The 15,217-nt window shown below is 38.2% G+C and overlaps 1 protein-coding gene across 1 annotated transcript in view; it reads left to right on the forward strand.

Moving 5' to 3' along the window:
* The window catches only part of SYK (spleen associated tyrosine kinase), a 37,429-nt gene extending 23,838 nt beyond the window's left edge, over positions 1-13,591 (forward strand). The window contains exons 6-12 of the mRNA XM_054178852.1: positions 6,725-6,815; positions 7,495-7,672; positions 8,632-8,841; positions 9,308-9,497; positions 10,727-10,867; positions 11,103-11,215; positions 12,647-13,591. Of these exons, the coding sequence (XP_054034827.1) occupies positions 6,725-6,815; positions 7,495-7,672; positions 8,632-8,841; positions 9,308-9,497; positions 10,727-10,867; positions 11,103-11,215; positions 12,647-12,719 (996 nt within the window). The 3' untranslated portion in view covers positions 12,720-13,591. The remainder of the gene's footprint in view (positions 1-6,724; positions 6,816-7,494; positions 7,673-8,631; positions 8,842-9,307; positions 9,498-10,726; positions 10,868-11,102; positions 11,216-12,646) is intronic.
* Positions 13,592-15,217: the final 1,626 nt, after the last annotated feature.

Raw genomic sequence — 15,217 nt, forward strand, 5'->3', positions numbered from 1 at the left:
ATATAGTGGATTCACTGTGGTTTCTCAGTAGGCAATAGCTGAATTTGTATGTATCACAGCTATGAAGACTATCAAACATCAAAAAAGTTTCTGTTCTTCTAGCAAGAATAGGGGCTGCATGGCTGTCCTTGGTATGCTGACACAAAAGATACCTTTTCTGTGTGTGATCAAGCAAGTTTGTTTGGGTTTGTTATGGTTTTTGTTGGTTTGGTTGGGTGGGTTTTGGTTGGTTGGGGTTTTTTGTTGTTGTTGGTTTGGTGGTGGTGTTTTTTGAGTTTGAGGGTTTTGGGTTGGTTTTAATAAAGCTAGGAAAATTACTGTTTGTAAAAAACTCTCAAAAAAAATTATTTTTTAACATCAAATACATCAATTAAAAGGTCCAAACGTTAACTGTAAGTCAGTTCAAAGGCTGTTTAAAGTGGCTGAGAAAGTGGCTCAGATCATTATTTCAACCTCAGCAGTAGCTTAAATGCTTGATCAATAAGTACCGTGTTACAGTTTTAATTGGGCAGGTGTGACATCTCAATGACCATTGCCTTTAAAAATGTCTGTGCAGAACATAAGTGCACATGTAAAATCTGAAGCCCATTTATTTTTGGCTTTAATTTGCATGAGTTTCTATGTAACCACATTGTAAGATCAAGATGTGCTTGATACGTGAAATCTTGCCATAGATCTTGAGTGATACTTCAAGACACTAAAGTTGCCTAGTGATCTATGTTGCTGACTGTATCAGGGTGTGGCTTCAGTTCAGTAAGAAAGACAGGAGAAACATACTGTGGAAAAGATCTGGAGAAATGGCCACATGCTTGGTTTGAGAAACTACCTTAAGGTATATCTACAGATTGAGGAAGGCTTGACAGTAATATGGTTCAAATGAAATTTGGTACTAAGATTTTCTATGGTACGTTCTGTTTGATGCATCATGTGCTTACTTGCAGGTACCTCAAGAGAAAGATGCGGAGTGTTTTGGTTTTATATACTGCTGTTACTTAATTATGAAAATTACTATTAGCAATTTGCCTGACATATTTACTGTTCCTCTTTGACATTGTGGTTTCTAGAGTTGGGCAGGAGGTGGAATTATCTCAAGACTCAAATCATATACCTTTCCAAAGGCTGGCAGCAAAAAGGTGCCTCATACAGTCTTTTTAGGTTTTTGACTGAGTTAAAAGGACTGACACTTGTCTAGTTTCACTCCTTCCCCTCTTTTGGCTTGCTGTTACTAAATGTGCATCTTGGCTACTAACAATTAGATTGTGAAGACTTTGTAAGCTTTCTGCTTCTTGTCATCTGCATCATTACAGCTTTGACAGCTTTATAACTAGAGCAATGGTTTTAAATTTTTTTTTTTTAAATGGAATACTATTTTTTAGAAAATTCTCACATTCTAAAGTATTACTGATCCAATACATAAAAATACATGATAAAATAATAATACAAGTGATAAAATGTTTTTCAAAAAGCTCACTTGTAGGAGAACAAAATTGTATTTTAGCCTGAACTATCCTTCCTAATGAGAGAATTGGCTTATTTACACAAAGCTATGACCATGTTTAGGAAACAACTTATTACTAACAACCAAAAAAACCACGTTTTTATAGAACCTGTGTGCACAAATCTTGTACTGCATTAACGTGAATTATGTTTCAGCAAATGTAAGACGTCACAAGACCAAACAGAATGGTAGTTAAGGGGAGCTGAACACTATACAAATACTGCTGCATAGGCAGAAAATTGTCTACCCAATAATTGATGTCTGTGTGAAACGTGCTTAGGAGCTTTGCGTGCTTGTGAGTAATGTGCATCCCTCTTCCACCCACGAGTCTCTCTTTTGTTTCATGGAATCACAGAATGGTAGGGGTCAGAAGGGATGTCTGGAGAACATCTTGTTCACCCACCCCACCCCACCCCCCGCCAAAGCAGGACCACGCAGGGCAGGCCACGCAGGAGCACGGCTGTGCAGGCTTTGAAAATGCCTGTGACATTGGCAGTTTAGGCAACAATTTAGATGAATTTGTGCCACCTAGTGGCGACTAAGATGTCTTAGCCAAAGCTCGGTGAGTGGTTAGTAATGTCTTGTGCAGTGTTTCACATGAAGGTCTGTATATGAAGGACTATAAAGATGACTTCATAGTCCTGTTTGCATTTTTGCAAATCAGAATTATTAGCCTGAAAAGAAATAGCACTTCCTGTATGTCTCGATCCAGAGGGAAAGAGACTCAGTTCTTTTGAATATTCCCGTGTTATGAAATTAGAGGCACAAACGAGGCCAAAATATCAAGAGCGAGGCTATTTATTAACAGAATAAAATGGATGGATCAGAAGGAGAGAGAGAGAAAATAGAGAAAGCAAAGAGGAAGAGAGAAGACGAAAGGAGTTATATTACCACACCTCTCACCCCCCAAGACAGTTTGGATCTGTGTAGGAAGGGTGCTGCAGCTTTGGTGTGGAGGAGAGGTCATCCTTGTTGGCTGTGCTGTCCTCCAGTGGAGGAGTGAGGGAGAGATCCCAAAGTCCAAGTCCAAGCCCTTCTCTGAGCAGCCTCTTCAGCTCCATGAGTTGCAGCAGATGGAACTTAGGACACAGAGGGAGGGTTCTTCCTGGTCTGTTTCTTCCAGGCTACATGGTGATGTCTCTGTCCTTTTCTCTTCTGGCATTTTCTTTGTTTTTCTTCAGAGCAGCATTGCCCAGGTCTTCTCCTGAGCCAGCACTTGTTCAGATCTTTTATACAGTTTTTAGGTATGAGTCCAGGTGGTGAATATGCATATTCCAGAGATTATCGATAGCAGTGGCCTCTGCCCATTATTTCCAGAGCAGCTGCAGTCTGGTGAGCAATCTTTATCTGTGCACATTCCAGAAAGCCATTATCCAGTGGCATCTGCCCAATACATATCAGCTATTGTCTGGGCAAGCAGCAAAGGTGATTTTATCTTTGTTGAGTCACATTTGTACTCATTGCCTTTGTAAATATATTCTTTACGATAAAAATCAGAGTTGGAGTAGTTGAAGCCATTTCATTCATATTGTGAAGCAAACTGTAAGTGAGTGTTGTTCTCATTGCATCAACTAGATGCTGTCAGTCCTGATTAGGGATTATCCTACTATAGGCCTTATCCATGTGTAGAAAGTAGTATTCCTTTTACTGGAAAAATACCTTTGGGCTACTGCAAACTCACTGCCTCCTGATTTTACTGTCGTCGTAGATGTGGCTTATATTACTACAAAAGTAACACACTAGTATAGCCAGTTCCTAGTAAGAGGAAGAGTAGCACATTTAGATTAGTGTGCTGGGTTGAGGCAGCCCCCTCTCTCCCCACCACGGGCAGGAATAAAAACACTCAGACAAACGGATTGCAAAAGTGATGAAAGTTTAAATAGAAAGCAGTGAATGTTACAGAAAACCCAAAGCGCAGTGACAAAGAAAGATCCCAAAGCAAACCCAGAGGCATCCCATTCCCACCTGAGGGTACACCCGAGACCCTCAGGGCTCCTTCTTCCCCCTCCCTCTGCTGGGCTAGTCTCAGCTGGCCAGGCCTGAGACTGCCCATCCCCCCGTGGCCTTGGGCCTACCCAGGCCCAAAGCCAGCAGACATCTCCCCCAGTTACCGGCTGGCGGAGGAGGAAGAAAAAAGAGAGAGTGCTAGACCCCGCACTGGATCTTATAGTGGTGCAAAGAATCATGGTAGGAAATACACACAATTTCCTGTGTTCATCCCTCTGGGCTGGACTTCTGGACTCAGGAAGTGAACACACCAGGGGAGCACCCAGCTCAAACTGCAACAATTAGCTTAACTATGGGCACTTGAGAAGTTTAACAAATGAAAATTAAATCCTAGTGGAAGAAAAGAATACATTGATGTGAAAAGAGAAGAGGCTCACAACAGCTTTCTAGTATGAGAATGTAAAATAACAGCTTGCCCCATAGTTACTAGTGTACATATCACAAGGTGTCACATAGTACCAGTTTTAATGGGATCCTGTAGTAGACTACTTACTTGGTTTGTTTTTGTTGGTTTTTTTTAAAAACAGATGAGCAAATCTGTAGTCATTTTTCCATTTCTCCAATTCTTGTAAGAATATAAGGGGTGATCTCCTTACACAAATAAGACGCACACAAATAAGACAAAGCTCCACTTTTCAGAGAAAGATCTGCAGAATTAAACTTGCAGATTTTAATATGCTGGGGAGAAAGGACTCTGGATTTTAATGACAGGTTTTAAAAAAGGACATTTTATTGGACTGTTATCCAGACCAGTGAATGTGCAAGAATGCATATACCTCCTGCACCATTTTTAGCCAGCCTCTCTTGACTTCAAGAGAAAAAACTCCAATTTTTCTGGTAGAAAATCCTATTCAAAGGCATTCAGGGTGCTACATGGCACAAATACATAACTGGCAGAACTAAAGAAAAATGTTTTGAGTTTTCCTGGGTGCTGCACAATACTCCTTGTGAAACATTAAACAGCAGTTCATCTGGAAATATTAACGAAAACAACTGTGATTCAAACTGCAGCAAACATACATGTTAGTTAACTAAGCTAACACTAATGGTATGTAAGACATTATCACTCATCTTAAACATGAGCAGCTCTCTGAGAAACAGAACATGCTTTGTTAGATTTGGTGTCACTGCCATTTCCAGTTTACAGCTGCAGAGTTTTATTCACAAGCACAGCAGTGATGCATTCATGAGGGTTTTTTAGTGTAGTTTCTAAACAAGAGCATCCAAACCTTTCTCAGGCCTTTCCCAAAGTGCTTTTCTTGTAAGCATGGATTAAAGTGAAGAAAAGTGGTCCATGATGGTTTTACTCATCTGAAAACAAGGAAGATCTGCTGAAAATGTACCCTACTCTGGGCTAAATTTGTATTCTTTGTTATGTAGCAGCAACTTCACAAACTTTATCCAGCACTTGACTGTTTGGGGGAGGGGGGAAGGAAAGAGAGAAATGGAGTTACTATGCCTCATTATTACCTTAGAGTACCGCCACCCCTGTGTGGCTTTAGCAAAATGTGAATTCAAGAAAGGTTTCAGTGTTCAAATGAAGAATATGTTGTGGAACATTTCAAAGCTTGGGTTCTGATATTCTGATCACCGTTTTCAGTGCACAGTTAAAGTACTCCCCACAATCTTATCAAAGCTTTCAAAAAGCAAAGGAGCCCCAGAGCAGTGCAGTCTCTTCTAGATGTTTTATGCTGAACCCTTTGCATTTGTGTCAGAAAGGTTATTTTAAGGGTAAAATATCCAAAAGCTGTCCTTTGAAACTATGGGTCTATAGTTCTTAAGTATTTCAGAACTTTCCTTCCAGTATCCTGGAAACTGCCACTGAAGACTTAACTTCTTAGTCCCTTTCTTAGGTAGTCATCGTATTTTTAACATTTTTTTTTCTGGACACCTTGGTCAAAGAGTGTTAACCAGAGGCTTCCATAAAATCTGCACCATGTGGCAATTTGCAGCTGATTCCTTTGTACTTCTACTTGTCTAGCAATAGGTGTTAATGTCAGTCCCTGCTGCTCTGTATCCACTCAGTTGATTCCAATCACCTTCTGGTAATCTCACTTTTAAAGCATAAATGTAATTAACATAGGAAGAAGGAATACATCCAAGAAGCTAGCTGGTGGAAATTCTAATCACTTCTTAGTAATGAAGCTGAAAGGGTCATAGTATTTAGCAATGTATAAAGCAAACCTAAGTATGCTGTGCTCATCCCACTTGGCCAGAATTTTGCCAGTGTTGGCCTCCTACACAGGGTTTGCTGTAACAGTAACTCCTGTTTCTCTTTACTTGAAAACCACATTTTTTTCAGGCGGGAACTTATGCCACTGAAAACTGCAGTTATTAAAAATTAAGAATTATATACTAAAATATTTTCAGTATAGCCCTGTCCAGTGTTTTTCAGATAAAAGATATCATAATTTCCTGTTCAAGCTGAGTAAACATAATTATGTTCGAATTTTTGGTTTTAAAACACACCTCTTAAGAGTCACTTAGATTATAAATTTCTCTCATCTATACTTTATTGGGCCAGATTCATCCTTTAGCCAAGTAGCTTGAGAACATACCATGTGTCTGGCTAAGGTGGTTTTTGTGCTCTCTAATATTCCTCTGATGAAAAGTAAAGGCAGAGGGATCGCATTTGAACCAGATGTTCAAGTACAATAATAATTACCTCATTTTCTCCTTCCTCCGAGCAGATAGACTGGCCTAATATTTAGTCCATGCTATTATACAAGCCTATTAAGATAATTACTTTTTACCCCAGCTTCTTCCAAGTGCACTCTGTAACATCCACAAAAGAAGCAGGGATGTATTTTTGGTTTTATTTGTGCTAGGAATTTCTCTGCAGCCTAGATTTGGAGAGTGATAACTTGGAGAGGAAAAAAGGATAGATTAAAGAGAAATCCCTGTAGGCAGATTTGATAATAGCATGTAAACTTAATGTCTGCAGAATAAGATTTGTGCAAGACCCCTTCCAGTTAATTCTCTCCAATCAAATGCTCTGAAATAGTTGCAGTAATTTATGTGCCTACCAGTCTATGTTTCCTTTGACCTGCATATTTACTCAAGCAATAACCTCCAAAACAACTTGGTTGTATCCCTTTCTTACTTTCGGATTCTGGCCTGTGTGTCTCTTGCAATTACTGTGCCATAATTCTTCTGGGGGAAAAAGTGTTTTTAATTACCTATTCATTGCTGGACATAAAAACTATTTGTGTGCTACAGCTTCAACCAACTATTAGCCACCCACCCGATGAAGCGCCTTTTAATCCTTATGTGCTGCAAAGGAGGAGAGGTCTTACTGAAGCAGACAAAGGTAGGCAGAATAATTTAAATCATTGATACAACTTCCTTCTTTATGCCAGAGATCTTTCCTCTATGAATGTCTTTTTTCTTGTATATATTTCACACCATGTGTGTGTTATAATAGCTACTGTTGTAGCTCAAGCCTGATAGCTCAAACTGCCAGATATCACAATCTGTAATATGTCTTCTAGCAGAAGTATTTTTTCTACATTGAAGTACAAGATTAGTACTTCCTTGACTATAACAGCTGCATTCTTACACTTCATAAAAATAATCATGCCCTGTTGCATCCACAATGCCAAGAAGGTGCTCAGGCTTTCTGTTAAATGCAGTTAAAGCTGGGTGCCTAAGAATGAACTATCGGCAGTACTTACTGTGAGGCAGTATTTTGAGTGAAGAAGTCTGAGATATATCATAGAAAGTACTAGAGAGGAGCCAGCCTTTAACCCTTGTTCTGTCAAGGAACCTCCTGGTTTCGCATTACCCAGATGTTCCATAGTTAATAGGTTAAGGTCACTATCTTCTGGGGTATGCTAAAGTGCCTGTAGCTGGGCTGCAGGTCACTTCTTTATAATGCCCTCATAGGTCAAACATACCAATGATCATGAACATAGACGGGATGAATATAATAGGTGTGGCAGCAAAAATGTCTCACATAATATCTAATTTTTCCATTGATTGAACTCTAGGTGATCAGAGAGTGGCCTTACCCATGGATACTGAGGTCTACGAAAGTCCATATGCTGATCCAGATGAAATGAAGCCCAAAAATGTCACACTTGACAGGAAATTGTTAACCTTGGAGGAAGGAGAACTTGGGTCTGGCAACTTTGGTACTGTGAAAAAAGGGTTTTACAGGATGAGAAAGTAAGTGTTCCCTTCGGTTTCCTTCCTGGAGTCCAATATATGAAATCTCTAGTCTTTATTTTTCTGGGCAGTAGTAATCTTTGCACGTTGTTTAGGGTGACAGACTATACCTAAGTAATTTGAGCTAATGTTCGCTGATTTCTCTCTTTGTATACACACTCATAGACTCATTTTCTGTACACTCGTTTTCTTTTCCTCTGCTTGCAGACACCTCTTTGCCTGCAGCACATTCACCTTGCAAAAGTGACCAACAGAAGCAGGAGCACCTGCCTGTGCATTTTCGTATTAAAATGTTATGAGTCTGTTTTAAGTGCATGGGCTGATTATGTCTATACTTTTCACCACTCAAAGCTGGAGGCATTTATTTAACTAGGGTTTTCAGAGCCAGGGAGGATTTATCTTTCTCCAGTGCAGTCTGAGGGGATTTGAAAGGATCTGGTTGTGGTTTGTGTATTTGCTAATCTTGTTTCACACTTGAGCTCTGTTGATCTCATCAATCACTCTTTCAATCAGTTGTATGAGCTGAGGGTTGCAGAAGTAGGCTTAGTTTCTCAGGATTTTAGAACACTGCCTTGGGGTTTTGCAATGCAGCATGTTCTAGTCACAGCCCCAAAACACATCAGTGCTTAGAAAGGCCTTTGTAGCTTTTCATGTCAGAAAAGCTTTATGACTTACTGGTCAGAATAAACAAGAAAGTTTTGCCTGGTCTATTTGTTTTCAAGCCCTGCAAGACATCTTTATGACTATTTATAATATTTTTAAGTTCTTTCCATTCTTTGTCTTTTGCTTAGCCATCTTCTGAGCATTCAGCAGAGAGATGCTCCTGTTTTTCCCTCTCTGAATGCCAATCCTGTCTTTTGTCAGCCTGTACTATGTGTGCAGAAACGCAGATGAAGATTGTGTGGTTTTGCACACAGATTTTTCAGCAACTGAACTCAGAACTGGATTCTTTTTTGTAGGGGTGCCAAGCCAGTGGCTGTAAAAATTCTTAAGAATGAAAGTAATGATCCAGCCATAAAAGATGAATTATTGAGAGAAGCAAATGTAATGCAGCAATTGGATAATCCATACATTGTCCGAATGATAGGCGTATGTGAAGCTGAGGCCTGGATGTTAGTGATGGAAATGGCTGAACTTGGGCCATTGAATAAATTTTTGCAAAAAAATAGGTATGTAAGCTTTGATTCCCTTTAATAGGATTTATGCAAAGGGCAAAAAAGAGAGAAGATGTTTGGGTTTTTTATCTGTTTTGTTAGGCGTTTTTTAAGAGCAATTTTAAATTGATATGCTGGTAATGTAGTAATTATTGATGGTAGTTATTCTTCACCAGGACATGATTACCTTGTATGTCTCTCCTAACTGTTGAATATTTATGGTAAATAGTGAACAAACGAATGAGTAAATAAAAAAGACTTTTCGCATGTCCTTATATTGCGCATTTATTGATATGATCACACATCATCTTTCTCAGAACTTTCTGATGCTGCCTGTTCCAATTAAACCTTAGCTAAACATAAGTGCATCAGGTTCCTAGTATAATGTGGGCAAGTTCATAGTAAAGATTTGTATTTGAACTCCATGAAAAGTCATGAAAATGAACTCCTGACCTCTTAAAAATTCAATTATGATTTTCAGACATGTCACAGAGAAGAATATAACAGAGCTGGTACATCAGGTTTCCATGGGGATGAAATACCTGGAGGAGAATAACTTTGTTCATAGGGATCTGGCTGCAAGGAACGTGCTATTAGTCACCCAACATTATGCCAAAATTAGTGACTTTGGACTTTCTAAAGCTCTTAGTGCTGATGAAAATTACTATAAGGTAAGGTTTGCACACAACATGAAAGCTGTATAGTAACATAGCTTAACAAGGCTATTTTCAGTTCAAGTCAAATTGTTTATAAAAGTTGAATATTGGAAATACTATATATCATTCATATTTTTATAGCCTGATAGTAGGTCATGGATTTTCAAAATGCATGGTCAACATTAAAAGATAGGTAGAGCTGAAGAAGCAAGACCCTGCTTTTCTCTGCTTATTTCTTTCATTTACTTTTGGTAAACTTGTCATTAGAAGGTGGAAATTGACGGTGGAAATGTACCTCCTTATACAAAAGGGGGGAAATATCTTTGTTGCAGATGCAAACTTTTGGGCACCTAGAATTTTTAACATGTCCAATTAAAATGTAGGCTGGCACACTGCATTATTGACTAGCAGCACTGAATTTCAGGAGCGCTTTTGTAGGAATACTATGGGTAAATAATCATTTAATCTAAGCAGAATTTCTTTAGCTTGTTTTTGAATTCATTTGATCTCCATGCAGCTAAAGGGACTGAAGTAACTGCCACATTTAACAAGGTGAAAACATCTGTGGGAAGCAATGGCTCTAATTGTGCCTTCATGTTTTTTTCTAATATATTGCCCTGGTGACCTTCCTATGGGAATAGTAACTGCTATCAGGCAGTAACATCTTAAATCCCTGTTATTAGCCTAGCCAGAGCTGCTTGTTGGAGGTTTGAAAACTCGTATCCAAGGCCCATTCTCTTTTATGATTTCACAAAATGCAGTGGGGTTCTTTCAATAGATCTACCATTGTGGTGTGATAGCTTGACACTTGCATTCTTGTAACACAGCATTATGACGTAATTTAATCAAACTTTGCTTTGAAATGGACCATCAACTTCAAGTAATAATGAGACTCAGTTCACCTGTATCTCTTGCTCTCAGTGGAGAGCTTAGATGAAATATTTTAAAGAGCAACTTAAATGCCACTGAAAACATGACTCCAGGTCATTTAGATAAGATTTGCTTTACCACAGATATAATTCCAGTGTCTTTATTTTGAAAGGAGAAGATCAGGAACAATTTTGCAACACTTTTGAAGAAGCTGCTGCACATTCACTCTTATGCCAACTGAATCATAAATGTTACGGTGCTTAGTATAAACATGTGCAGATCTAAGTGCACTTGGGTTATATGATTTCTGATATTTACTGCTTACCACTGTCTCTAGCCTGGTTTTTCATCCTTTCTGGTATTACTTATTTTAGGCACAAAGTCATGGAAAATGGCCTGTCAAGTGGTATGCTCCAGAGTGCATGAATTTCTACAAATTTTCTAGCAAAAGTGATGTCTGGAGCTTTGGGGTGTTAATGTGGGAAGCTTTCTCTTATGGACAAAAACCATATAAGGTAAGTAGTTCTATCTGGCTTTTTTTTTTTTATTGTAAAAACTCTGAGCAAATTTTAACCTTTTCCTACCTAAAAAGGATTTTTGCAGGCCAAAGTAGCCTTAGAACCTTATCTGTTGTAGCAAAGGAGTCAAAAGATAGCCCCTAAATCAACTCCGGGCCTCTATTTGTTTTATACAAGTGTCTGTTCTGTCATGATTTCCAACTCTAATGACTTTTCTGGTCACCTGTTCCAGGGAATGAAAGGTGGTGAAGTTGCACAGATGATTGAAAGAGGAGAACGAATGGAATGTCCAGAAGTCTGTCCAACAGAAGTCTATGATCTAATGAAATTGTGTTGGACATACAAGTGAGTGTGACATCATGCTCTGCTTTTTAATAGAACTAGATTTTACTCAATTTAGTTAATATCCAGAAAGCGGGAGGACAGTAGCAGGGGCAAGATATTTCCAAATACATCACTTTGGCTTACAAACAACCTCTAAATTAAGGAGTCAGTTGCACTTTTGGGTAATTTTGTGTACTACAAGAAGCTCATTCTGCATCGATGATTTTGCTGGAACAGTTATATACACAAAAAGGATGTCATAGGAATCAGATAATTCCACAAAAAGATTGGTCTGACATATTTTGAAACGTTTGGATTGTGTTTTCTTTACATTTTTATTTCCAAGATTATTTCTTTAGAACTGAAATTTGGAAATTCTGTTGCCAAATTAACATTTCCATTCTGTGGTAATTCATTGTTTTGACCTAATTTTCTCTGTTTTGTGAAGATTTAGTGGTGACTTGGCAGTCCTAGGCTAACTTTTGGACTTGATGATCTTAAAGCTGTCTTCCAACCAAAGTGTTTTCTGTGAATATACTCAGACTGGATCCTACAATGGCATCCTGTTAGATGCAAAACACCTTTTTGGATGATGCCTAATATGTCAGAAACATATTTTTTCTGATTGATAGAAATTCAGAAGTTAGAATTGTGAAATACAGAGAAGAAAAAGCAGAAAGCCTGCCTGATGTTCCTTCTTAATTAATATATTGCAAAACTTTATTACAAATGTTTTGTGATTTATAATTTTAAACTATTTTCTTAAAGTTACTTTTAGCTGTAGGAAGATCTCTGGTACTAGAAAGAATGTGGAGATATAAAATAGTGTTTGCCTTTGGTTTGCCTTAACGCCTTAACAGTTTTAAGAGTGAAAGGGACCAGTTTTTTATCATGGTTGACAAACACACCGTAAAGCATGCTGCTTTTTATTGGTTTGTACACTTAATGTTTTCAAATATTAAAGCTATGAAAAGAAGACTCAAGTCAGACAGTGTAACTGTCTCACGATGCAAGGTAATAAGGGCTCATCAGTTTCATTGTGTTCTACCGAGTCAACAAAGAACTGCAGATACAAAGGAATGAAAGCCAGTACAGCCATATAGTGTAAGTATAGGCTCCTCTCAGTGGTGCTAAGATACTCTGTGTGACTGCAGTTATTGCATTATAAGGCAATTATTGCACTGTAAATGTTATTGATGTAAATGAAGTAGAAAGTGGAGCTGATTTGCTGTTTCTTATTACTAGTACCTTCACCAACTTCAAAGTAACAAGCATGAGATAGATCTACTGACTGGGTTCTCTGTAGTGACATTGACCACTTGGTATTTTGTAGCATAATTTTGGTAGCCTCAAAATATTGTGAGCAGCATTGAATGAACTGTCACTAGGGTAGGCTCCCTGGTGTAACAATGCCCTTGCGCTTTGCCAGTGATATTTGTTAACTTTCCACAGTGTTGATGACCGACCAGGATTTGTGGCAGTTGAGATGAGATTACGTAACTACTATTACGACATTTCCCACTAACGGCATGAAGAGCAGCAGCTTCCTCTCCTTCAGCCAGCACCCTCCAAGAAGCAGTTCAGATTCCGAAACCAAGTGACTTTGATTTTTGTACTGCCACTTTCGCCATGCAAAGCTCAGTGCTAAGCCCTGTGTTGGTCAAGTTGCCTTTTCTTGCCTTCTGCACAATACTAGCTCTGAAATAGGGTGTGGAAATTAAAGAGACTCCAAAGCCAGCAGAAAGGACATCAGAGCAGATGCTTGTATTTTTGCTACATTTAATTTAAGTTGATTTACAGTTTAATTGGCATTACAATTTGCAGTCATAGAAAGCCTGTACAATGTCTTTCAGCCCTCTTCCTCTCTTGTATTTGAATGTGGACTGGAATTTAGATTCTTGTTGCTAATTTTCTTAGCCCTCAAATGTATTAAGAGTTGCTACAGCCTTTCTTCTCCCCAGGGAAGAGTAACATAAACATTACTCACTATAAATGAAATCCACTGTGAAATTGTGTCAGTTGCATCGACTGACTGTGTTTGATTTTACCTCCAAGCTCCTTGAAAACCAAATTGTATTCTTCTCAGTAATAATTTAGGAAGAGGGGTACTGGGAGATAAGAATTTCTAGCATCATCTCCTTTAAATGGGACCAACTTCTTGCATTCCTCATCTCATCTGGAAACACAGCTGTCCCTCAGGGAGTTATTTTTTCCCTCATGAAATGTGGGAACTCAGAGCCTTGTTCTTGTCTTCGAACAGAATGTATCAGCACCTAAGGCAATGATTCAAGTTTTTAACATAAGGACAATCACTGCATTCCTGATGAGATAGCTGCATAGTGAAAGGCGATGGAGCAGCACCTTTCTTTCTCTCTGCTGTTTCAGCCATCTACAGAGATATCTTTTCTATTTCTCTCTTCTTATATAGTGTTTTGAGCAGCAATCTTTTATATCTTTTTTTAAACCTCTCTTGGAAAGCTTTTGTGAGAACTCCCCACACCTTGTCCTGTCTAAAGCTAAAATTCGCTCATAGCTCAAAAATTTTGTATCAGGCATATGGACATCAAGTTCACTGTTGTCTGCTTCTGAATGTTGGTATTTGTCCTGTTCTAATCACTGTGAGCATCTCAGGAAAAGATAGTTGTCTTACCACTCTTTGTAATATGTATCTCCATTAATGTGCAAGTATAGCAATGGTAGTAACAAACCTGAATCTGTTTTTACTCTTATGCTTAGTTTGTCTAATCTCATTTTAAATATAAGTATTAAAATATCTATCGTTTCTGCGGCACAGGCAGCTACTTCACAGGCATTTGATGGTATCTCAGAAATGTACATACATTGCATCTTTCAGATAAAAAAAACTTTAGAAGAATACGAAGGATAAGAGTTGAAATGAGATATATTTATTGCATATGGCTGGTTAAAACAGACATTTTTATTTGTGTGAACAGGGTATTCTTAGAGATGCAGTGGTGGCTTTTTTTCTGTAGCAAAGAAACTGTGTGGGCAGTTACACTGGAAAATTGTGAGATAATTTTCATAGAAGATATGACTATAAACAAACATAGGAATTACTGTAATTTTTTCATTGTTATTTTTACCAAGTTTATGTCTATTAAAAAAAAACAATATTATTTTTAGTATTTTAATCTTGGGTGTCCAGTGCAAGACACCTCAGAAGGCTCATGCTACTGAGGGCAGTAGACCATGTTTCAAATGTGACCAAACATGACTTATATTGAAGGTAATTTGTTTTGTTTTGGTTTTAAGAGATGTTTTTCTACTATGACAGCCTGTGTGAAAGTTAGCCACAGTTGCATCTAGGTGTTTTGTTGCTTTAACCATGTTGCAAATAAATTGTTAGCTCTACATGTGCAATTAGCACATTCACGGGGATATTAGTTTTAAGCAAATTGCACAAATCTTTACTAGCTGGCAAATGACAGTACTCAATTGACCTGAGGTACCTCTCTCTATACATAGCTAGCTGTCTTTCTCAAAAAGTGTTATCTGTTGCAACAAAACTGATGGAATACTTCTTCCTGTCTTTTCTGAGTGAATGTCAGTTTTTGGTGTTACTTGATTTTTTTTGCTTCATTATTATGTAACAAAAGTTTACAATGAGAATATAAACTGTTGTGAAATAAATTCATTGGGATTTAAAATTAAAATTAAACAGTGTTTTGCAAAATACATTGTTTTAATAAGAATCCTTTAAAATTTAAGTGCTTCCTTGTAAATGCTAATGTTGTGCGGAGTTTGTATATTTACTGAATTGCTATGATTGTTCTGGAAGCTTGAGATTCCCATATTGACACTGAAAAGTACCTGACACAATAGATAAGCCTTCTGAAGCCTGGCCTACTTTTGGACCTATTAAGGACTATTGGGAAAATGTCCCAAAACATGTGTGTTGTTGCTAGACCTAAGACTTTCCAAGATACTGCTTTTCAGCAGGGCTGTGCTGGATCTGGAAAGCTGCAGGCCATCAGGAGACAATGCAGTGTATCAGCAGCTTTC

Source organism: Dryobates pubescens, chromosome Z (genome assembly GCF_014839835.1).
Source record: "Dryobates pubescens isolate bDryPub1 chromosome Z, bDryPub1.pri, whole genome shotgun sequence".
In the NCBI taxonomy this organism is placed as follows: Eukaryota; Metazoa; Chordata; class Aves; order Piciformes; family Picidae; genus Dryobates; species Dryobates pubescens.